Below are 23,784 nucleotides of genomic sequence, written 5' to 3'. Positions count from 1 at the left end.
GATTTTTGTGGGAATTTTTGTCCATTACTCCAGAAGTGTATTTGTGAGATCAGACACTGACATTGGACAAGAAGGCCTGGCTCGAAATGTGAACTCTAATTCATCTCAGTGGTATTTTATTGGGTTGAGATCAAGGCTCTGTGCAGGCCAGTAAAGTTCTTCATCCATAATTCCCTTTCCACCAAACTTTATACTTGACACAATGCAGTTGGACAAGTATCGTTCTCCTGCCAACCATCAAACCCAGACTCACCCATCGGGTTGCCAGACAGAGAAGCGTGATTCGTCATGTCAGGGAAGGTGTTTCTGGTATTTTTCCAGAAAAATAGAAGCTTAGATATGGTTCTGTCACATATAATAAGGTCTATCTTAAGGACCTCTAAAGCTCACTCATCATATATATTTTTAAGTAACAATACTCTGCGGTTTGACAAGCAACTGACATTTGCTAATTTTGAGTTAGCAGCTGTTTTCTTCTGGTTCAAGTCATTAAGACAAGCTAATTATTCATCTTTAATGTCTCTCTTTATACTTACCTGACAAAATGATGCTGTTTATGTATTGATTATTCTATAAAATCATTTAACAATTGTGCCATCATGTACATGTACAGATACTCACATATATTGAGGACTCCTTTAATTTTGGATAACTTTTTAGACTCTCCTTTAGGCCTGGAAGATCATTGTGTTTGAAGGTGGAGGTGTAATCATCTCAGGTCACAGTTTCACACACACACACTAAATTATCATATCATCAGCAACATCAAGGGCTTTCAACTTCTGCGACTTGTGTGATGAGTGTGATGAGTCCCAGATGAAGCATTGTTTTCATACTCCCCATCTTTCACAGAGTTGAGAAAGCTTATTGCAGCTCTCAAGGTCATCATCACTCAAACATAAAATTAAAAATTATAATGGAAAGCTGAGGAATCACTTTAGCAGCTTTCTGGAGTTTTAGATTACTTACTAGGTTAATAGTTGGCAGGGAGAACCAAAAATCATGCCGCCAACTGCAGTGGTCTTGACTGATATGTGGAAAATTAATGTATTGTTTTAAGTGAAACTGCAGTCTTTCTAACTGTCTGATCTGCTAATCTAGTAGATACTCTACCATACCTGGAGTGATTATTCGGCTATAAGTTTAGGCTACACAAAAATGCATTTCAACAATACCTTTAAGCCTTGTCCATATATGAAGTTGCATTTCACCTTGAAGGTGAGGGTTGACTCCTAGTGGACATTTTTGGTTGCTGGTGAATAGGTAACCTAATGTATTTACCACCCCTCTTAAGAAGTTACTTCAATCTTTGCCTCTGTTGTTGGTGCAGATGGCTAAATTTGACTGAGTTCCATTATGACTTCCTCGCTGTTAGCCTGAGTTTATTCTAATTCAACATTTAATATTTTTCACTTTCTTTGACAAATCGTCCATGATACCACTAAAGCAATTTTTGTTGCTTCATATTTGATCTCTTTGTGTTTCAGGGACGCTGTGCCTAGTCTTTGACAATGAAGTTCAACTTGTTCAGACGGCCACAGGCCATGACAGCGGCCGAGCCCACCAGTGCCCCCACCATGACCATGGCTCCCACCTCAGCCGCCATGTCCACCTCAGCACCAGATACTTCTGGCTCGAACAATACAGAGATCAGCAAGAATGACATGTTTGAGGAGATCAAGAGCAAATTCTTGAACGAAATTGATAAAATCCCACGTAAGTAATGCTGCAGAGCTTTTTACATCATTCCAAGCATTACAAAACATTCACATTTGGCAAACACCAAAGTTCCATTCAAATCAACTTTTCCTCGTTTATTTTGAAATCAACAGTGCCTCCGTGGGCTTTGATTGCCATTGCTGTAGTGGCAGCATTGCTAATCCTCACCTGCTGTTTCTGCATAATCAAAAAATGTTGCTGCAAGAAGAAGAAGAACAAGAAAGGAAAGAAGGGAAAGGATGGCTTCAACATGAAGAACATGCAGGGTGGTGAGGTATGATGCCTCGCGCTTCCTACATGCAAAAGAGTCAAGGTTACAAGATGCATTGGTGAAGTTTTGTCGCTTCTTGTCAACAATAATTTATTATTCAAGTTGTTATTACAACATTTTAACAATGTTGCTAACTAAATCTGATCTTTTACCAGCAGCTTTTTTAGCCCAGGCTGTAGAGGACACAAGGAGAGCTCTCTTCCCCTCAATTTGTGTTGTTGTTGTTGTTGTGGTTGTTTAAATGTGTGACGTATTCCATTGTGCTCCATGGTGAAAAACGGCACACTTTATCGAAATGTGGCAAAGAATAATGAGCAGAGAACTTACAAAACAAAGCTTATCATATTAAAAGGTAATGAATGAAAGGATGAGGCCGGCAGAATGATCAGGAAGTTGTGAATCAAAGTGCAATAAAGTTAAGGATAAATTCTTAATTTGATGTGCTAAACAGCTTATATGAACATAGACTGCCCTGTGCTCCACTGACAGTTAATTAAAGCAATCAACTGCTTGTGTCCACAATGTGAAATTATCACCCTGAGCCTAAAACAAGCGTGTCATTTCTCATCATGATTGTGGTGGTGTTGATTGCCTCTCTTTTTGAAGTGTGTTTGGTGTCTTGTGAGTTGAATCTCTTCCTCTCTCTGCTCTCCTCCTTTTCCGCTTTGTGTCTGTCTTGTGTGTGCCTCGTGTTTCTTGACTGTGGTGGACTCCTGCTCTACGGTAGGTGGATAGCTCATGTCGATGCTCTCTGGCCCCCAGGGCGGAGGGGGGTTTCATGGAATGAAAGTTGTAGCTTCCTTTGCTATTTTTTCTTTCTTTCTTTTTTTAATTTCCTCCCCATTAGTTTGTAGTTTTTTTGGTATGATAGCTTGAGAATGTAACAATGGAAAGCTATGATGTGCTCCATAAACCCCAGAGAGGAGAGTCTAACCATCTAACACATTGTTCTTGGGACAATGTTACTGTAAATCACACCAATATGGAAAGTATTGGATTAAAATATGATATGCAAGACTGTTAACACTATTAATCTGTGCATGTGATAAAGGGCATGGCTGGTTGTTTGGGAGACATGGGAACGGTGATGATAAAACTGCATGGTGAGCCAAATATTTGCAAATCTCTTCGTTTTATGGTAATACTCAAGGAGGAGGCAGGATGGGACGACACTGGATGACCCAAAGAAAAGTTTACAAAGTCAAGATCACTTAAGTTACTCAATAAGAAAAATCATATTGAAGCAGTAAGGCTCTAAAAAAAATTCAAATAGCTGGCTGTGCCCTTTAATCCTGATTTAGTTTTGTAATAATGGTGAGGTGAAAGGAGAAGCATTTATTTTGCCACATTAATTTAAAGAAATGCAGGTTAACAAATTTGAAGTCTTAAAAATAAATCCTACAAAATAAGATACATCCCCTTGCCCTGAATATTATGTCACATTTTTTATTGATTAATATGCATTTGTTCCTGCTGTTGTGAGCTAGTTCCTTAGGGGTCTATCCAAACCTATATCTCCTCGCTCATTTGTTAAGATTAAAGGCCTTTAACAACAAGAAATTATTCTTATTTTCAGTTTCACTATTACGATGTGGCATTTATTACCCTTCTTAGTGGAACTAGCATGCAATGCCTCCACTGACGCTGGCTGTCACTGTACTGCTGAAGCATGTCAGATTTAAGGACTTGCCCACTGATCCACAAACACTGAGACAATCATTTCACAGTTTCTTAAAAACAAAAGTAGGGATACCAATTACAGGCAGCTATGTCCTTGTAAATGATAAATTCCTGGTTTTTATCATCAGGTGCTGTGCAGGTAAGCAGTAACCAAAACATGTATCTCCCACATAAAAACTCCTGGAGCTCCAGTGTCTGTGGCATGCTGGCTGTTATGGGGAACCCCGTATCCTGGCATTTTGTACTCTTACCTTTAACATAGCTTTTTGTTTTGTTACCTTTACACTGCAGAAACATCAGGATGACGATGATGATGAAGGAGAGACTGGACTGACAGAGGAAGAGAAAGAGGAAGAGGAGAAAGAGCAGGAGAAACTGGGGAAGCTGCAATACTCTATAGATTATGACTTTGAGAATACAAAGGTCTGTGGTTATCACATTTTGTGAACTACAAAAAAAGCTCTAGAAATAATTAACAATTTTGGAGGGAGTGCTTCATGTGTTCTGCTATATTTAAATTACCCATTTGAAATTTTTTAGTGTTTAAAGACATGTTTAAATTAAAGAGTTAGATGACCCAATTCATGTCATCTTCAGTATGGAACTCGCTGTAGTAGCTTGGTTCTGTGCAAAGATAATAAAAAAATGTAAAGTTATAGTAATTAAATGAATGCTTTTTCTTGTTTATTTAACCCAAAGTGCAAAGAAAAAAACAAGCTTTTTCTTTCATGGGTGTCATGAATGAAACATTTTCTTCACCTGGGAGATGCATAGTAGCAATAATACCACATAATGCCACTGTGCTGAGTAATCCAGCTCATAATAGGGGACTCTAAAGGTACCAAAACACTAAAGCAAACATTTTAATTGAAAGATAATACCTTAAGATTTCTCTAGTTAATTACTTACATTAATCCAATTCCCAGAAAGCTGAAACTGTTTGTCTGGACAGTGTTTTTAGTGGGAGAAACATTTTTTCACTCATCCAGGTCACTTCTTCAGTCGCATTCCTCCCACCGCCACCCATGAGCGGGATCAACTTTCTGGGATTTCCTTACCTGGATCCATTAAGACATTAATCAAATATTTGTATTTATTTATTTTGTGTAAAGTATTCTGAAATTTCACATTCAATTATGCAAATTAGGCATCATTGCCAGTTTTGAAAACTTTTCTGGAACAGATATCTGAACATTGGTAAGAGTGAGATCAATGAGACTCGGAATTCTTCTTTCATTCTTTTGACGTATTAAAGTTTTTACAAAGGGGATATTGGATAGCTGTTTTTTTTATTACTCCATAAATCAGAAATTACTGTCAGCAGCCAGAAAAAGAGTAATTTTCCATGACATTTTGAGGAATAGAGAGTTCCCTAATTCAGCCGTTGAATGTGAACAAACACCAAATATAAACTTCACAATTTTAATAGCAACAAAACAGGACAGTTAAGTTGATGTTACTATACAAAACCTGAATAGGAGTATGCAGAAGATGAACATTGTCAGTAAGACCACAGTTATTTTTAGGGCTGAAAAGACAAAAAAGGCTAAACCTTAAAAGGGTAACTTGTTATAGTGGCTTGAGGTAAATAAAAAGACATTTATCTAACCGTGGCACTTCCAGCAGCTTAACTGATTACTCGACAGCATATGAGCAAACCTTCATGTGCTCAATTAAAATGCCAATAATTCACTAGATATGAAACACAGTAGAGGGTGAAATGGCTGTACTTTTAATGTATCTGTAAAATATAGACTGCTAAAATCTGTATTTTCTAGCACACAGTGTAATACATTTTTTAGAAGTTACCACACTGTGACAATTGGATGACACTGAGGAAAAGCTTCTGACATCCAGTACGTCTCCAGTCAGCTGAGACGCTTGTGGTGATGGATTGCGAGGCTTATATAACTAGTCTGAGGCAGTGACCCTCAAAGAAAAGTTGCATTTTTGCCTGATAAAATTCTGTTTTCACTGCTCCTGTTGCTTACATACACCCTCATTTTCTCCACACAGCTGACAATTGGCATCCTTCAAGCTGCAGATCTCATGTCCATGGACTCAGGTGGAACCTCAGACCCTTATGTTAAAGTCCTGCTCTTCCCTGACAAGAAGAAGAAGTTTGACACCAAAGTGCACAAAAAAACACTGAACCCTGTCTTCAATGAGACATTTGTTTTCAAGGTGAGTCTTGTTCTTATATGAAAACATGCAGCTGTAAAAAGAAAAAAAGAAACATAAATCTTATTTGAGCAAGTTGTGTTTTTTTTTACATAACACAAATCATTATCTCAGCCTTTTGTGTATGAAACTGACAGTATGTCAGGTTTGTCTGGCTCTGTGTGTGTACCCACTGGCCTATGCAGCCTACATCCTACATGCTGCTCTTAGCTGCTCCTAGCTAATAAGCCCCGCTGGGACTTCGCAAGTCTCTCTGGGTCAAGCTGCAGGCGATACCAGTCTGCAAAATTTTAAAACAGCAGTAGAAAAATATCTTATTGCACAGGCTGCCCTTTATTGCCATCTCCAGATGCCTCCCATGAGAATTTCACTGTCAGATTTATTGTTTCTCCATCAAAATTTATTCCAGATATTTTCTTTCTTTTTAAAACAGAAGATGCTTTTTTTTAATTTCACGTCTGCCTATGCAGGTTGTAGTAGAGGTGTCCTCATCTTCATTTTCACATAGATTTCTGTGGATTGGAGTGTAATAACTTGTTTTTCCTAATATGTTTGTTGTTTGCATTTGAGAAAATAACCGTGCATTTCATTTAGTGCTTTTAGGGTGTAATATTTGTCTGGTTTCTCAGATTATTTTCTCTGATAATTTATCATTTAACATTTTTAGTTCACTTAGTTTTTTCCATTTAGTTTTGATTATTGACTGTTTTCTGTATAGCAGCTGCTAAACACTATAAATTTGTAAGCAAGTATTTGCATCATTTAATGAGGGTTTTTTTCTGTGGGACTAACTCGCCCTTTTCAAGAAATCCAGAGGCAGTTCATGTGAAGCTTAATGACATTAAAAATAAACATATTTATCCTGTGACACAGATAAATACAATCTATAAGTGACATTGTGTTTCTTGGTCAGGTACCCTATGAGGAGCTTGGTGGAAAGACCTTGGTGATGTCTGTTTATGACTATGACCGATTTTCTAAACATGATGTTATTGGAGAGGTAAAGCTGCCCATGAACACCATTGACCTTGGACGGCCTATTGAGGAGTGGCGGGATCTCGAGAGTGCTGATCAAGAGGAGGTGCTTATTGAACTGATTCATTCTGTGCTTTTTAAATAATAGACCATTGATATTCTAAACTTTCTGGGTGTCAACCAACACTAAGAAAAAGCCCAAAACCAATTATGAATTGATGCTACTATCAAGTATTGTCTGTCTAGACAGAGACCAATTATGTCTTATTTTTCTGAGCCACAATGCTCCATTGTTGACCAAAAATCAATTAAGAACACATTCAGCTCCACCATTGCACCAGCTTACATGTTCCTTCATTATGATAAATGGTTCCACTATAGTTTGTTTCTCGTTAGTCTGCCATGAATACTTATTTGAGCACTAACTGTGTATCAATTCAGGTTTAAACACAGTTAAATGTAATTCACCAAAAATTCTCCCTCTTTATTTATTTGCATTTAATTTTACTTGAAAACTACCATTTGCATTATTCCTCAGCAGGGCCGAGGGGCTTGATGTTGACTCGGTTGGAGAAGTCAGCAAGATTTCTATGGCACTGGTTGATTATCCCATCTTTAATATTCAGAAATAATTCAGCTCATGGATTAGTTTGCATTTCTTAAAAGATGGAATTTCATAACAGTGCACAAACATTCAGACACATATAGAAATCAAACAATTTATTTATGTCAGTGGAGCAACAAATTTCTCTCCTTGCATTTCTACACCTGTGAACAATGATGCTGAGATAGTTTGCTTGAATAATTAAGGAAACTATCTCACTATTTTAAATTTATCAGAACTGATTACACACATAACCTGCTAGTATCTCTAGTCTTTTCCAGTGTCTTTTTCGAGGTTATCCCTGCCCCCAGTCATCAAAGTGGATTTTCGAAGTCTAAAAGCTCAGAGCGATCATAAATCCAGATAGAGGGGTTTTATTCCAAATAATGTCACTGTCGCAGCAACAAAAACCCCTCAGTTTCAGTCTAAGAGTATAAATCTTGATAAATAACAGCTATGTTTTGCACCCACCCATCACAGAAAATGCATTTTATGGACATCTGATGAGTATGTGTGCTTGTCATTTCTGTGTCTCTTACTGCGAAGCCTGAGAAACTTGGAGATATCTGCATCTCCCTTCGTTATGTCCCCACTGCTGGAAAACTCACTGTCTGCATCCTGGAGGCAAAGAATCTGAAGAAGATGGATGCCTGCGGTTTATCTGGTAGAAAAAAAAAACACATCTCTTCCTTTGTGAATTTTCTAGGCACATGCAAGAAAATTCAATTCGAAGAGAAAATTCAAAGAAAAACCATTTAAAATACAAACAAACAAACAAATTAAGAAACACTAAAGGTTGTGTCATTGACAGAATAAGTTTTTCTCTTTTGTTCATCATATTCATTTTTTTTCCAGATCCTTATGTAAAGATCCAGCTGCTCCAGGGTGGTAAGCGTCTGAAGAAAAAGAAGACTACAGTGAAGAAGAACACCCTAAACCCATATTACAATGAATCCTTCAGCTTTGAAATCCCCCTGGAACAGATGCAGGTACAGTACAAGTCATACAACACCTTTTGGACTTCACTGATATGTTATAATAGCTCATGAATGAATCTCCACTACAGTTTGAATGATGAAATGCCCAGAAAACAGATCACTGATTAAATTTTATCTTGCTGCCTTCTCAGAAAATCTTGGTGGCAGTCACAGTGTTTGATTATGACAAGATAGGTAAGAATGATGCCATTGGAAAAATCTTCGTGGGCAATAAGGCTACTGGCTTAGGTCTGAAGCACTGGACTGACATGCTGGCTAATCCACGCCGTCCCATTGCCCAGTGGCACCCATTGCAGCCAGAGGAGGAAATTGATGGCCAGCTGGCAAAGCTGAATGCAAAGAAGTAACACATCTCACCAACCAGCTAATGCACTAACTCAGAAATCCAATCTTCATCCCTACTTTGCATGAATTTCACGACTTCACACATGACTATTTGTCTAAAGTCCTGCTCAAAAAAAAAAAAAAAAAAAAAAAAAAAAAAAAAAACATTGTAGAATATCTGAAACTCTTTTTGAGCATCACATTTCCCACATTAACGTATGCTGAGAAGAATGGTGTTGAGTTACCGGGTGACTGGTTAATGAATGATCGACTTTTAGTCTTTCCTTCATTTGAAGAATCTCATTCTTAGGGTGCTGACACTGAATGGGAGTATTGGTGAAGACAATGCTGGATATATATATATAAAAAAAGGCTTTAGTTTAGTTTATAGAGCATGCTTTACTTACCTCCCCACTGCTCTGCGTGCATCACGCCCAGTATTGTGTCTTGCTAATAACTGTGCTTTAACTTGCAATAGAAAGTACTGTAATTTGGGGTTATTTCCTGCATAAAGTTTGTCTTAAGTCTATCAATGCGAAGAGATTCAAGTGCAGATGAATCAGGTTGAGATCAATGAATGCAACAATCAATTCTGGAATATGTATGACATTTTTCTTGATTTTATCAGCTCACATATGAGATGGTGCAAACAGTGCAGCAGAACCATATAGCAGGGATGATGCAGTTGTCTGACTTAACTTGCTTGTTTTGTGTTGCCACGAAGGCCCATCTATGCATTTAGCTTCAACCCACATTTCTGTGTCTTCAGACAGGTGTAATGTAAGACAGGAATACAAGGGTGCCTTCCTGATATGACACTTTGAGAAGTAGTGCAGGTTTTATTGTTTATTTTAAAGTGGTTGAATATTGTTCAAAATGTGTCAGGGACACTGTGAATGTGCCATTTGAAATCTGGCTATGTTGACCACTTGGATGTAAAACCTTACTTATCCATTGTAGAAGTAAGGCACTAAAAAGGATTACCAATGATGCTGAAAACAGTGCTGACTATGCTTCTTTGATTTCTGTTGTTTAGTAAAAGACAGTGCCACTTTGGTTATTATGTTTTGACATTCATTAAAACGATTCCACGTCATTGGCTGATGTTGTAGTTCTACTGTAATTCACTTCAATATTTCTGTAGTTTCTGCTGAAACAACATGAGGATTTCTGTCAAAGACGAAATGTTTTTATAGATTATTGAATTTGAAATGTAAGATGTCGCTTTGATTTTTAAAAGGAAGTATTAATGAGGTTTGTAGAATCTAAACATAGCAACTGTATCATCAAACATATACAATACACACACCCTGGACCATCTGCTTGAACCAAATAGAGCTGCAGAATAGAGCATGTATCATGCCTCGCAGTATTTTGTCTTGTTTGAATCACTCGGTCGGGACACAAGCTTTTTGATCCTGGAGACAGGGCTGCAATATGGTGATGTTGAAACTTGTAGGCAAATTATTAGTGTAATGTCTAGTGGCTTGGAAGCAAAAAAGGACACAAAGAATTGATTATTATAAAGGGATGACTGAGGATAGAACATTTAAAATGTTGACATTTAAATTCCACTGAATTTACCAATGACCTGATCTCTTTCCTGTAGCAGCTCCTCTTAACTAAAGAATCATGACTGTCCCCATATTGGTTTCTTTGAGTTAAATGTAGACATATGTAGGATTAAAATTGTCATTTATTGCAGGAACCTTAAAACCCCCCAAAAATAGCTTTAGAAAATGGATGACACTTTCTCTAATCACACGTGGTGACAACCTGAACCTGAAAAATCGTCCTAATTTACCGAGAGGGAAAAGAGTCAGTATCACTTTCTTATAATTCAAATCACTGTAACTGAAATCATTATTAATGACGACTAATTTCTGGCTTCAAACACTGTCTAGAGCCTCTCTGTTGTTGAGTTTCACTGCTTACGTAGGTAATTTTGGATTCTGAACTGGCCATGAATTGATGGAACTGGACACATGTCCAGGGTTTTACCCCATCCCTTGTGGATTATCTCCAGGGATTGGCTCCAGCCCACTCATCCACTCAACCGGAGTTGATACATTGATGTTATCAGTGAATTCTAAGTGAGACAAAATCAGGGAATCTGTGTTTTGTGAATTACTTTCTTTAAATCAAAAAATCCAAAATCAGATCTTGGGAGGCCAACACATTAAAATATTTTCTCAGAATTTCTGAAACTAGAAAAAATTAACTCATAGAAATTTGTGTCTACATTGAGTGCTTTTAAATGTCAACATGGATTTTTCAGGACATTTTTATAAGGGGGCAGTTTGTTTAAAAAAAAAAAAGTGTTAAGGCAGTCGTTCGTTTGCATCCACGTCGCCAGCAGAAGTATCTAATGGTGAGCAGCGGCACATTGACAGGTTCATCCACAGTACTTCTTTACGATTGTTAACATATGCATCCCGCAAAATTTGTTAATAGGCTACAGCATGTATTTACAAGATGATGTAAATAGCTGCATGTTTTAAAGAGGAACCATAATTATATTGTGTATGTGTGTTTGTGTTCTGTGTCATTTTTATAATAAAACAGAGTATCAAAAAAGGATGCACTGACTGCAAAGTGTATGAATTTCTGCTGAATGTATGTCTGAACAATCCATGTTTGGCTTACCAGATTCCATGAATGCCTCAGTTAAAAACACAGCTGATTTTAGTGTCACATGGAAATCCATTGTGTTTTCATCAAACTGCACGATCGTCTGATTTTCCGTCATTGTTTTTATGTGTCTCTATGCTAGTGTGTTTTTTTGCCTCTGGCTACAAGTCATGTAATAATTGTTCGTTTCTGAGTGTATTAATACATAATCAGTTAATTGTATATATTTCAAAACAGGAGAATACTTGTTGTCTCCTTAATTTTCTATCTCAGTGTACCTAAGTGTTTCCTTTATGTACTCCTGCCAGACGGGTGTCAAGTCTTAGTTAATCAAATGTCAGTGCCGTACATTAGCTAACTGACTTGTAGCCCCTTTTTCGTCACACTTCATTAAATTGTACCTCCTCATCTTGTTGCTTTTCAAGCAAATTAGCTTTTATCTAAATTGGAGGATAAACTAAACTGAATTCAGTTAATTCATTATTCAGTAGTGTCTTCTTTGCTTCATAAGTAATTAAATATTATTACAGCATACCAGATTATTGATGCTGTTCTTTTAAGTAGCTACCATCTAATAATCAAGCAATCAATATTTTTTTTTTCATTACAAATGCCACTGTATGAACTGATATACTTTAACTAAGGGATTACAATAGGATGAGCTGGTGTTGTGTTGTTTGTGCATGCTCTGAGATACTGACGCTGTCTGCCACATCATTTACAATGTGGGCCTTCATTTTTTTGCTTTTTGAGTCATTATCATTTACGATTTGATAAAGCCTTATTTATAAGATGGAGTGCACGGAGATGAACGCGCCTAATCCTCTCTGCACTCTATCTTTCACATTAAGACTGTGTTTCTGGTTTTGAGGAGATGAGCTGAAGACAGAGGATTAATGTCTAATTCCAATATCTTTTTTGTGGAGAAGCACCTCATTACATCCTTTAGTACACTGTGTGTCAGCACATCCTCTACTCTTTGATATGGAACTGATGTGCTGAAACTGAAACATGTGCTAGTTTATGTATTTTCAACAGGAGTGTAGAGCCAGCATTCGTTAAATGGTCTTCTGTTAAGGTATGTTAGCACTTCTCTGCGATGCAGGCAACAAAATCCCTGTCTTCCTGGGTCTCACAAGCTGTCTTGGGCACAGAGCAGACCCAAACAGTGCAGATTCAACATTCAACATTCGAAATGCAATACTGCCAACCTGCTGCTTCGGTAATGGTTCCTTTACAGTCATGATCCTGTTAAGTCAACATAGCCATATAACAGAACATCCAAAGACAGTCCGGCTCGCTTATATATTCACTTACCCAGCAACATAGACAAGGGAAATGCTTGAATGTCGTTCGTCATTCTTGTTTTGTCTTGTTGTAGAGGTGTGTCAATAGTTGTGCCTTTTTGTGAACTGCATGATTTAATTCTGTACAGAATCCATGTTTTTCCAGCAGAAAAGCAAAGAAAAAAGACCAAAAAAGTTGTACTCATACATCATTCTGTGTAGAACTGAAGTACTCAAGGGAACCAAAATATGAGGATGTGATCAGAGCATATCTCTGTGTTGTTCATATGTAATAATAGGAAATAAAGGCATTTTAAGTAGCTTTGTCCCATGTGTTGTGTAAATGTATTTAGAGGATGCATTTCCACTTATGGTCAGCGGGTGGCGTTGCATGCATAAAATAAATACCAAGAAACAGCTTAGTAGCTGAGTGTGACACATAGAAGACAGCCCAGCGTTAAAAAAATGTAAAAAGACAGAGATTGAACCGATATTTTACAAGAAAGCTAAATTTGTTTTGACACTTTTATAGGGAAAAAATAGATAAATGCATAATTTTTTTAAACATTTTTTTCTATTTAAACTTGTAAGCCAAAGATCGTGTTACTTGCAATATCATCAGTCAAGGTAAAGCTCTTAAATCAGAGATGACACTCCTACGTTCCTAAAAAATGTTTCTCATCCATCACCCACTGTCCCTGATAGTTCAGAGCCCATTTTCATGATCTGCATATGGAATAGGCCAAATATTGCTGTTTCCATGGCAATGCTTCTTTGGAAATACCTGCAATATTTTGTCCTTTTTTGTGAAAGTGTCTACTCAGTAACAAAATTTCATATACTGTTTACTTGAGGACAATTTACTCACGTAAAGACAGTAATAAGAAACACATAAACTGGCATTTGCCTTTATTTAGAAATATTTAGTGAGTTTACATTTAAAATTTTAAATTGATGTATTGTGCGTTTACAGTTGGACAAATGTGTCTTCTTATAGGTGAACAGGAGGATGGAAAATCAGTATTAAATCAACATCTCTTTCATCTTTCTAAACAATCGATAGAAAGGGCTCAGTTTAATACATTCTGCTGACCATTGTACATATCTTTTCAGAAGATGGACTTATGCTTTCAGAAATTTAAAGGATACAGATTAAAATATGACTTCTTGAATCCTTTCTTCTTCTTCCCTCCTGTCTGCTTCCCTTCTCACTTGGAGAGTTTGGTGATGACACGGATTAAAGCCCCATTCTCATCCTTTAGTCTCTGGTTTTCCATCTTAAGCTCTGCTTTAATCTGAGGGAAAAGAGAGTATAAAAACATAAGGATGGACAGAGTATCTAAAAAGTCCTACAACTCGTCCCAGGTAGAGCATTTCTGCTTACAGTGGTTAGTATAAGGATTTGCTTGTTCTTAATTTGTAGTTTAAAAGTAAGTTCATATTTTGGTAGTGTCTTCATGGGCTACACACCAAGGACTGGTTTTTATTTCTGGTCATGTCAGTAATCTTTTCAGCCTTGGTCACATCAAATGGGAGGTAGCAGGAAGCATATTCAGAGAACAACAGACCACCCGCAGCTAATTTACCTCTTAAAACAAAGGCATAACCTTGGATTCTTGCAAAACCACAAGTAAACATTTTTTGCTATAAACAATATTTACTTTAAGTACAAAATTTGTTTCACTAGATTTGATCAACAGTGACCACAACACCCCGTAACTGTCATAGCATTTACATACAATATTAATAAATACAATGAATCTTGATCTGTGCAGAGACCACTTTTTAAAAGTTGTGCATAACACAGGAGAGAGAAACACATGGATACAGAAAGGTGTCTTCTAAGAGAAAAATAATTCTTGCTCACAAAGTGGACAGTAACAAGGTCCTGCTTAAAGTGAAACTCAATACAAGTTTGCTGGTGTTTATAAATGATGGACGTAGCTTCAGTGTCTGAAAAGTGAAAGCAAAGAAAGTGCCTTAAACCTACAGTCTGTCTTATCACCAGCATGAGATGGTTCCTGCATGTTCAGTTGTATAGTAATCTATGGGGGGAAAAAAAATGCTTTTTGGCTCCTTTGATCTATGGCCAGGCTAAACACTCTCCTGAGGTCTTAGTTGCTACTTTTAAGTTCTCTTTTTAGATTCTGGACCCCATTCAAGTCAAATAGGATGAAAAAACCAGGTATGCTGCAGAGAGGACCTACCTTGTGACTCATAGTTTGCTACTGTATAAGTGTTCAGTGCTTCTTGGTTTCTCAATCTGATCCATGGCCTGAGGCTTCTAAACCTATTTCTAACCAAACCTGATATCATACTGACTACGGTATGTCCATCTTTTATCTACATTCTATGAAGGTTTCTGGTTTCTACTCTTATTAGTAACTGGTACAGAAAGAAAACTGGCCTAAAGAATAAACGACAGACTGATCTTTATTAAACAAATACAATAATGTGTTCATACACACTGACAGACAGATACTTTTAGACCAGTTTTGAATAATTTCTCTGTTGTAAAGGTATATTTTTAGACCAGCATCTTTGTTTAGGTCTCTCATTCACAGACAACAAGATGTTTTTGTTTGCATTCACTTGTACAGAACACAGCAGACATTTGTGGGCTTTACGCTGCAGATGAATACTGATTGCTCAGTCGCTGCAGTGCTCACACATTCCACAGCCAGCAGAGCATAATGGTGACAAATGATGTCAGCTAAAGCCACTGAAGACAAAACAGCTGAGACCACAGCACCAAGTTACAACCAAACACTTACTGTATATTCTCAAAAGAGACTTAATGTTCAAATTCAGTTTTAAGGCATTTATAAAACATTTACCTTCAGTTGTTCTTCCATATCTGATATCCTCTTTTTAAGGCTCCAGCTTTCCTTTAAGTATAATCATTAAAGGTAATTAAAATAAATGAGTAAAAATGCTTAAAAAACACTTCTCCTCTTGAGTCCATACCTTTTTTTCTGCTTCTAGCACATTGGCCCCACAGTCATCCTGTCTCCCCTTCTGCAGTAAAGAGAGATTACTATGAGAAAAGATTGCAATTTATGGAAAGAGCTTGATTCTACAGTCTCTGTTACCAATGTCTCATATTTATGTAAAAAGAAATGGACTGTTGCCCTTTTTAAACAAATGGTTAATTTGTTTCTCAGTAGTGTTTCTGGATCATTACTTCAGCCTTGCTTAGAGTACCTGTGCTCTCTCCAGCTGGTCTTGCATCATGGTGAGTTCCTGTTTACTTGTTTCCAGTCGGGACTTGAGCCTTTGATTTGTTGCCAGTGCCTTTTCATACATCTACAAAATACCCACATGTTAGCATTTCCACCACCAAACACTGCCAACAGGACTCATTTTTGTGGTAGTTTCAGTTTTCATCATTTGCCATCAGGGTCAGATTTCTTCCTTAAAATATCTTGACAGACATTAGATTGCCATTAGGTTTAGTATATGTGTTACATGTATAATGAATCATATTGACTTTGGAGACTTTTTTCCTCCCGTGATGTTCACATTAGTGGCTGTGAGGGAAATGCTTCAACAAGTTTTGGATGAATCCCTCATGGCACTTGTGTTTGTCAAGATAAGCTGTGCTATCTTTGGTGATCATATTACTTTCATAAAGCGACATAGAACCCATTAGCATCTTAGTATCTGTCCCCCTGAATATGTGATTCTGATTCATTTTCATATAATGTCATATGAATAAACTATTTTTCTCATCTGACAACATTAAAAACATTTCTATTTGAAATTAGATTTGATTATTATCAGCAGTAGCTCCCATTCTATTCATCATTTTCATTAAATCCAAATGTTACGAATTATTGAGCCCACTGAATCTCTGTTTGTTCTTTTTATTTTTATTCTTTTATTACAGTACATAAGCATCTACAGTACTGTCAAAAAGTAGCACTCAGAATCTACATATTACAAATCTATAGCAGTCGTGTATATTTGTATTTAAGGTGTATCGCATACCTTTTTATAATCATTATTTGCTGTCTCTTCTTGTGCCTTTTTCCTTGCAGATAGTCTGTTCTCTCTTTGTAAAAAGTAGGACTCAGCATGGTTTGTTGATGTGTCACTGGAGACATCAGATGATCCAGATGATCCCAATCTGAAGACACAGGAGATGTATGTAACTATTAATTCAGATTTAGCACACTCTTTGCCCAATTGAATGGATATACTCCTGTCAGTAATGGATAGATTCCTGTTTTTGCTGTCATTCTGGTACGTGGTAATGCCTTTCTTACTGATGGTGTAAATCAAATTAGAAGAACCTTACCTAGACACCCTCTCATGCTGAAATGAGAAGAAAATGTTTTAGAAAGGGGTGCAATCTGACCAAAGTTTTTAAAAAAAAAAAAAAAAATACAGTATGACAACCACACTAAGCACTTTTAAAAACATTCCCGATTATCTTAACCAAGATATCAGCTGTGCTTAACCCCAACTTAAACCTTACATTGCATAAGGAACCATTTCAACCCCATTTTCCAGCACATGCACAAACAAAATAAAGGTAATTTGGACTCAGAGTATATTTTATTACATGCGCAATGTCAGCGAATATAGATACAGACTTTATTATCAATATTCATGCAATCGCATGTCTGGGTTTCTGAAAAATTACTTGTTCAAGAATTATGTTGAAAGGGACTTTTAGTGGGGAAAAAAAAGGTTTATGGCAGTCTGAAATTCTCAGCCAAGTTAAAGGGGGGGAGAGGAAATGATTCCTTAAATAAACTGACAAGCACAGATAGCTAAAACACATCCAAAAAAGGTAATAACTACTGCACGGACTACTGCTTACCTCTAACTTAGGAAATAATTTCCTTAGGAGATGACAAAGTATAGGATAATAAATACATCAACTTATAAGGTTAGTAATTATAGTATAGTATGAAATATAAGGACTATATATATGGTACAAAGTCTTCCACACCAGTTCTGCTGAGTTGACGGTTGAGATCCAGTGACTGGGAAGGCCATAGCATATTTTTTTAAAAGTTTGTTTCCTTTTGTGATTTGAAATTTTAAAGTTAAGACAACTAGCAACAATAAGAAGAAAAACGTGGATGTAAAATGTACACTTGTGCTGCCACATTCAACTGTAGTGAAACTATAGACTGTATCTAAACAATGGACTTAGCTTTCTGTTCTGAACACTATAGCCATTGTAAAAGTCCCTTGAGCCTCTATTCTTCCGTGGCCAGCAACTGGCAGTGCCTATGATGCAAATAGAAGTCAGACTCTATAGAAAACATTCACTGGCTCCTCTGATCCATGAGCTCAACAAACACTCTTCTGCCCCCTGAATAGTCTCTAACACTTGCTTGAAATATGTTTACCGTTACTGCAAAAAATTGTTATGTTGTCCCCATGCCTGCATGTGTTTTTGTACTGGCACTCAGGCTTTCTCTCAAGATACGTATTTGTGGTTTATCTGTTCATTTTAAATTGGCCATAAACATGAGGTAGATAAAGTACTTAGATTATATATGCTTGTAGCTCGTAGCTTGTAGTCCAAAGCACTTTGAGTGGTCAGTAAGACTATAAAACACCACATGAGTTCCACTCCATTTCCATTTCCTACAAGCGCCTTCAGTTTAATGTCACTCATGAAATTTGGTTTCAAAACAGCTAGCAGTGGCAAACATGCTCAGCTAGAAGTTTCACTGCAGGACCAGTTATAGATGATGTCACAGTGGCTATATCCAGCTTTATCTACAATCTGTGAGTGTAACTCAGCACCATAGAGTATAGAAAATAAAGCTTTTTTTTAAACATGTGTTTACTGTTTTTCTTGTGTATTTTAACTCAGATTGCTCTTGTTATCTAATGCTAACCAACTAGTTTCTGTGTCTGAATTCAACCAAATAGCAAGAGGAAATGAAAAATAAACAGAGAGCCAAGGCAAAACTAAACAGTCATTTTAGAAAAAGGTCAGACTGGAGTCTTCGTTTCAACAGTTGGATGTGTTTGCAAATGCTGTTTCTTTTGCTCTCCATGCTGACTGCTTACTTGCATGCAACCAAACCTGCTAAATCATCGGTCAATAGCACTCAGACTACAAGCAGCCCATAAACAGAAACATTTTCACTACCAAACATTATGTCCCTTGCCTACAGATTATGGATATCCATATAAAGAATTTCTTTATTAAAATTAGTAGGAACAAATTAGCAACACTATTATGTGCTTGGAGGACTTCTTGGATACTTGTTATTGTTATACTTTAAAGATTTGTCTGCAATAGGTATAATCTGGTAAGATTTTATCATTTGATTAGCAAACGTTATGGCACAAACATCCTAATCTTAGAGAGCAAAAGAAAATATATGCCCAAGTCCTGTGGTGACATTAGCATTTAGCTGAAAGCACTGCTGTTCCTAAATACAGCCTTGTAAAGATACTAGCATGGCTGCCCACTTTTGTGTGATGTGAGAGATTAAAAGGCAAGAAAACAAAATACAGCCTCCAGTAGACAAAAATAGCTTTGCCACGTTTCTTTTCTAAACCCACCTTTTAATCCTCTTTCGTGAAGTGTGCTTTCTGTTTATTCATCATAAGAAAAGCTCTTACTGTAACTCTTTTAGTGCAAACAATACGTTTGTTTAAAGCTTGAAAAAGTAATGATCTTGCTTTTTGCCTGTACTTCTGCATTTTGTCTTTTAGAAAATTCAAACAGAGAATTGTCTTGTTAATATAAGACAGTCCACACAGTTACAGTTTACACTGCATCTTTATTCTTTCAGAGACCTTTGGTAGAGACTGTAGTATAAACTTAAGCCAAAAAGCCGATATGTATCCTATGCCTGAGGGCTACATGTCACGTGAAACTGATAAAGTAAGCTAAATTCTCTAAAGAAGAGACGGGGTTTTAAGTTGAAGGCACATTGTGTAAACAGTGATACGCTTCACTTCAGACATTTATGGGATCTTTAAAGAGATGACATCCAGTCATGTCTGCAAACCTTGCCATGCTAGGTAAATGACAATGAACAATATACTGTAAACAGACCTGGAAAAAGCTCTGATTTATATTAAGCAGCATCGCACAGAAACAGATGCTGATCAAAAAGTTTTTGTGTCTTTGTCTCATGAAGGACTGACTCCATCTGAAATCTGTCCTCCAGCCTTCCCAGATTCTGTGAGGGACTTTTTGTCTAATGACCAGCTATTCCCAAATGGAAAATATGAGCTTCCCTTAGGACTAGCGGAGAGATAAACATCCATAAATACTGGGTTCCCACAAGTCAGTCCTCCAAGCACTCTGTCCCTCTTTCCTTCTGTTCCTCTTCATCCTGTCTTTCATCCCCCCCTGCTCTGTCTCTCTTTCTCTCTATTTTTCTCTTGCCTCCTCCTCCTCCTTTCTTCCTGTTGCCCTTTCTCTCACAAACTTTTCTCTGCGTCACACCATATATTTTTCTCAAGAGGTTCTTGGTTTGCATAAACAGATAAGACTGCTAACTGCTTATTACAACATTTCCTTCAAGTTTTCTGCTCCCTTGCTCACGAACATCAATGTGTAGCTTTATTTATCAGTTTCTGTGTTACTATGGTCATTTGAACTATCCCCATATACAGTAATGAACAATATAAAACTGCACATTCTCCACATGGTTTATTACAATTATCTAATAATCTAACTGCACAGACCCCAGAGTGCAATAAAATAAGTAATCCTAAAGATAAGCTTACTAAATTACCACAAAATCACCTCTGCAGTGATAGAATGTCAAACTGGACTACCAAAATAAAACATTGTAATCATGTTGCAGAAACAGTTGAAGAGACATGAAGTCCAGCATATTTTGAGAAATTCTACTTCCCTAATTTTTCCTAATTGTACTGCATAAATCATAGAAAATGATTAGCTAATGCCACACAATTATGTCCAAAAAACAAAACAGACCAAAAAAATAGATTGGATTGAAGGCAGTGATGAGTTATGTGTGTTCTAATGTTCAGAAATACCTCTGTGGCTTGTTTTCAACACATTTCTTCGACAATGACCGAACCTCAAAGTTAATGTTTTCCTTTTATGGCATTTCCTGCCACTGAACAAAGACTTAAAAGATTAAAGACAATCAGGCCTTACCCGCAGGCTCTTAGTAGTGGCAACAGAAGAAACTGGACAAGAGTCAGAGAGCTGCTTTCTGATGCGTGACGGATCTTTGTTGTGAGAGGGTAGAGATGACATCGCTCCTGGGCAGCTGGAACCACTGCATGCAGAAGTATTGTCGTCAGAAGTATGTCCAATTTTTTTTTAATGTCCTTCTTAAACGAAAGAGAAGTAGAGAGATATGTATTTTTTTATCCAGTAAGATTAAAATCAGATTTGTTTTTTCTTTGGTAAAAGGACAATCCAAGCGTCTTCTTCACGTGATAGTGAGACATTGCATATCAGAAGAGAGTGAAACAATTGCACAAGTGTGAGATAGTGGGGGGAAGTGGTGGGAGAGGGGAGTAGGCGGGCTGCAATGTGTGTGCGTGTGCATGCGTGTGTGTGTGTGTGTACCAAAGGATTTTATAGCAGCATTGTGTAAAGGAATTAACAAACGAGAGTAAAAATTACAAATACAAATACAATAAAAAGTCATATTAATAGTGTTTTAAAATGAATATACATTATTCTCTTTTTAAAAGAAAAGCCTGTTTTGTATATTATGGTGTAACTTTGATGCAATGTAAATTCTGTAAATGTGATGCTGTATATAATGCAAAGGGAAGTAAACTTATTTCAAGGCAAAGAAGTTTTTTTCCCTTGTGAATTAAAATGTGATTTACTATAGAGTCATTTAAGCAAAAGGGAACCAAGGCTTTTACATTAAAATAAATAAATAAATAAATGAAAACCTACCAGTTTAAATAACTAGCGGAAGACACTTCTGAATGCACAGTAGTAAAGGAAGGAAAAGTAATAATAAAAACATATAGGGTGCTTGGCCATGGAGACATGTGTATACTATGTCTTACAGTATATTCTGTCGTTAAAGGTTAATCTTTTGACCGAGCTCCAAGTTGCATGTGTCTGTGGTTACATTAGTTGCAATGCAGTGTAACCAGCTCAAAGGCAGTTTTTGGCATTCATTTATCTAAAAAGGGTACATTTTCTGTGAGTTATTCACAAATAATGCACTGCTGTAAATGTGTGCCAGTGGTAAAGACACACTTTTTTTTTGCAAAAATATCTGATTCTGAGTAGTTTCTCAGCATTATGAGAGGTGAAAGTTTTAGGAATCTTAGTCATACCAAACTAGGGCTTGGTTTTATTTCTTGTTTCAGCCTCAGTCAGTGTACACATCATCTCCATGTACTCTAATCACATTAAAAATCTAATAATTCTACAAATTTAAATTTTTACAGGAATGCTGATGGGATCACATCGTACATGATGTAACTGCAACTAAAGAAGAATTCTGGATTATTCTATTTATTTCATGCTGGACAACAGCGAGACAGTGCAGTTTACATAAAGTGCAACATCCTAACAATGCAGGAGTCAGTCAGTCACTTAAAAAGGGCTTGCTGTTGTCTATTAATCAGTTTCAGTTCAAAGGCTGAGGAAGGATGACAGTAGTCCACTTAACATGAGAAATCTGAGGTATAGATACATTTAACAGTAACCTGTAAACTGGCTACAAAAAATAAATAAATAACGATTAACGGCACATATCCTCTAGTTACAAAGGTTTTGTTTTCTCCATATCCCCTTTATTCAGTATGCTTCATCATCATATGGTAGTAACCAGGCACCACCTGCTGGCAGAAAACAGTAGCTTTCACAAAAGAACTTCACACTGAGAGAACTGTGTACAGTGATTTCCCGTTTTTAAATTGCTATAACTGACTTGTTGGCCTATAATATGTGAAACATATGTCAAATGCATCCCTAACGAATGATATCAAGTCATCTTGAGCCACAAACATGACATTCTTGTCATAATGTAGAACCCACAATATGGGAACCTGACATTTATGTATCCTTTATTTATCCAGTTAAAAAGTCTAATTGACATTAAAAATGACTTTTTAAAGAGAAATCGGACCAAGAGGATGGCAGAAATATAACCCCTTTGTAAACCCTGTTCACTAAAGTCTATTTAGTAATATAAGTAAAGACATTATAAAAAGCACATGGAAACATCACGATCGGACACATTCACAGGGCTTCATCAAACCGTCATTAGCAACAAACTAAAATGTGCTGAAAAGAACGGACACTGCAAAGCAAAGAAAAACACTGCTCCTGTAAACAGGCGCTAGCTACCGTCTAGTAGCTTGAAGACCCAAATACTGTCAAGACACACCTCAGCTTAGGCCTCTACAGGCCAGGCGTTCTGACTCAGACGCCCAAGCTCACCACAGCACTGAAGCTGCTCCACGCCGAAGGAGTGAGTAGCTCTTCAACAACTTTTACTGTTGGGTGGCTAATTGCTGAGTGAACCCAGCTGTGCACTGGCTACTCGGGGGAACCGGATGGCGGCCAAAGTCAGGTGAGAAGGAAAACGGGACACACAAAAACACATAACAAGTTTGCTAGAGCCGTAACAGTTACACGTTTATCTATGAAGTGAAACTGCAATGCTTCCATTATTTTATTTATATCTTGGTGCCTTGTTTTTAAACTCGTGTATATATGACGTGCGTGTGTGTTTTAATGCAACTTCCGAAGGATAACGCTAAATGAAATAAGTAACTATATTATAAGTACTTAATATTAATTAAAAGTCCGGTTGATTAGAGGCGATAAAGTGCTTCTGTGATCTCCATCACCTGCTGGAGGTTTTGCTGTTGTAAATACAGTTTCTTAACCTCCTAGGACCTGGCGTCCACATATGTGGACATCACATTTTGGGTTATTTAGACCAAAATACTCAATTTTGCTCTACAAGGGCCTGATATCCACTTAAGAGGACATTACTGTTCTATCAAAATTTTAAATAAATATCCTCATATGTGGATCTGATTTTTCATAAAAACAAAAATAAGGTAAAATAAAATCTGGTAATTCTTTGTTTTTACATTCATTGGGTCCCAATATGCCCAAATATCAAAGAGAAATTAAAAATGCATGCCGTGGAAGAGTTCAGG

General features: G+C 37.0%; 2 protein-coding genes across 7 annotated transcripts in view; one reads left to right on the top strand and one right to left on the bottom strand.

The window, feature by feature from the left end:
- The window catches only part of syt2b (synaptotagmin IIb), a 28,355-nt gene extending 15,365 nt beyond the window's left edge, over positions 1–12,990 (top strand). For 3 of the 4 annotated variants that reach the window (XM_006782853.2, XM_006782851.2, XM_006782852.3), the window contains 8 exons: positions 1,488–1,716; positions 1,833–1,993; positions 3,962–4,093; positions 5,687–5,854; positions 6,765–6,932; positions 7,977–8,094; positions 8,286–8,419; positions 8,560–12,990. In XM_006782853.2, the coding sequence (XP_006782916.1) occupies positions 1,512–1,716; positions 1,833–1,993; positions 3,962–4,093; positions 5,687–5,854; positions 6,765–6,932; positions 7,977–8,094; positions 8,286–8,419; positions 8,560–8,775 (1,302 nt within the window). In that variant the 5' untranslated portion in view covers positions 1,488–1,511 and the 3' untranslated portion in view covers positions 8,776–12,990. The remainder of the gene's footprint in view (positions 1–1,487; positions 1,717–1,832; positions 1,994–3,961; positions 4,094–5,686; positions 5,855–6,764; positions 6,933–7,976; positions 8,095–8,285; positions 8,420–8,559) is intronic. The other variant, XM_006782854.2, reaches the window with a different exon arrangement.
- Positions 12,991–13,582: 592 nt separating this feature from the next.
- Positions 13,583–21,121, bottom strand: LOC102792214 (protein phosphatase 1 regulatory subunit 12B-like). Of its 3 annotated transcripts, none has more exons than XM_006782855.3 (7): positions 20,789–21,121; positions 16,970–16,986; positions 16,660–16,798; positions 15,874–15,975; positions 15,637–15,687; positions 15,507–15,557; positions 13,583–13,964 (listed from the first exon to the last, which is right to left on the bottom strand). In XM_006782855.3, the coding sequence occupies exons 1-7, from the start codon at positions 20,888–20,890 to the stop codon at positions 13,878–13,880; spliced, it is 549 nt and encodes a 182-aa protein (XP_006782918.1). In that variant the 5' UTR covers positions 20,891–21,121; the 3' UTR covers positions 13,583–13,877. The 3 variants fall into 3 exon arrangements, with proteins under 3 accessions (XP_006782918.1, XP_006782919.1, XP_035760476.1); XM_006782856.3 differs by having other exon boundaries at positions 15,637–15,684; XM_035904583.2 differs by lacking the exon at positions 15,507–15,557.
- Positions 21,122–23,784: the final 2,663 nt, after the last annotated feature.

This window comes from Neolamprologus brichardi, chromosome 5, assembly GCF_056152115.1.
Source record: "Neolamprologus brichardi isolate AB-2024 chromosome 5, ASM5615211v1, whole genome shotgun sequence".
In the NCBI taxonomy this organism is placed as follows: Eukaryota; Metazoa; Chordata; class Actinopteri; order Cichliformes; family Cichlidae; genus Neolamprologus; species Neolamprologus brichardi.
Note: the sequence above shows the minus strand (reverse complement) of the source record. Positions and strands in the feature narration are given on the sequence as shown.

What these genes read in the sequence shown, in the direction of transcription:
- LOC102792214 (XM_006782855.3), bottom strand. Translation starts at nt 20,890, where the DNA reads ATGTCATCTCTACCCTCTCACAACAAAGATCCGTCACGCATCAGAAAG. An exon ending in TGCTAGAAGCAGAAAAAAAG is followed by an intron (nt 15,558 to 15,636) that starts GTATGGACTCAA and finishes TTATACTTAAAG; the next exon opens with GAAAGCTGGAGCCTTAAAAA. An exon ending in ATATGGAAGAACAACTGAAG is followed by an intron (nt 13,965 to 15,506) that starts GTAAATGTTTTA and finishes CTTTTCCCTCAG; the next exon opens with ATTAAAGCAGAGCTTAAGAT.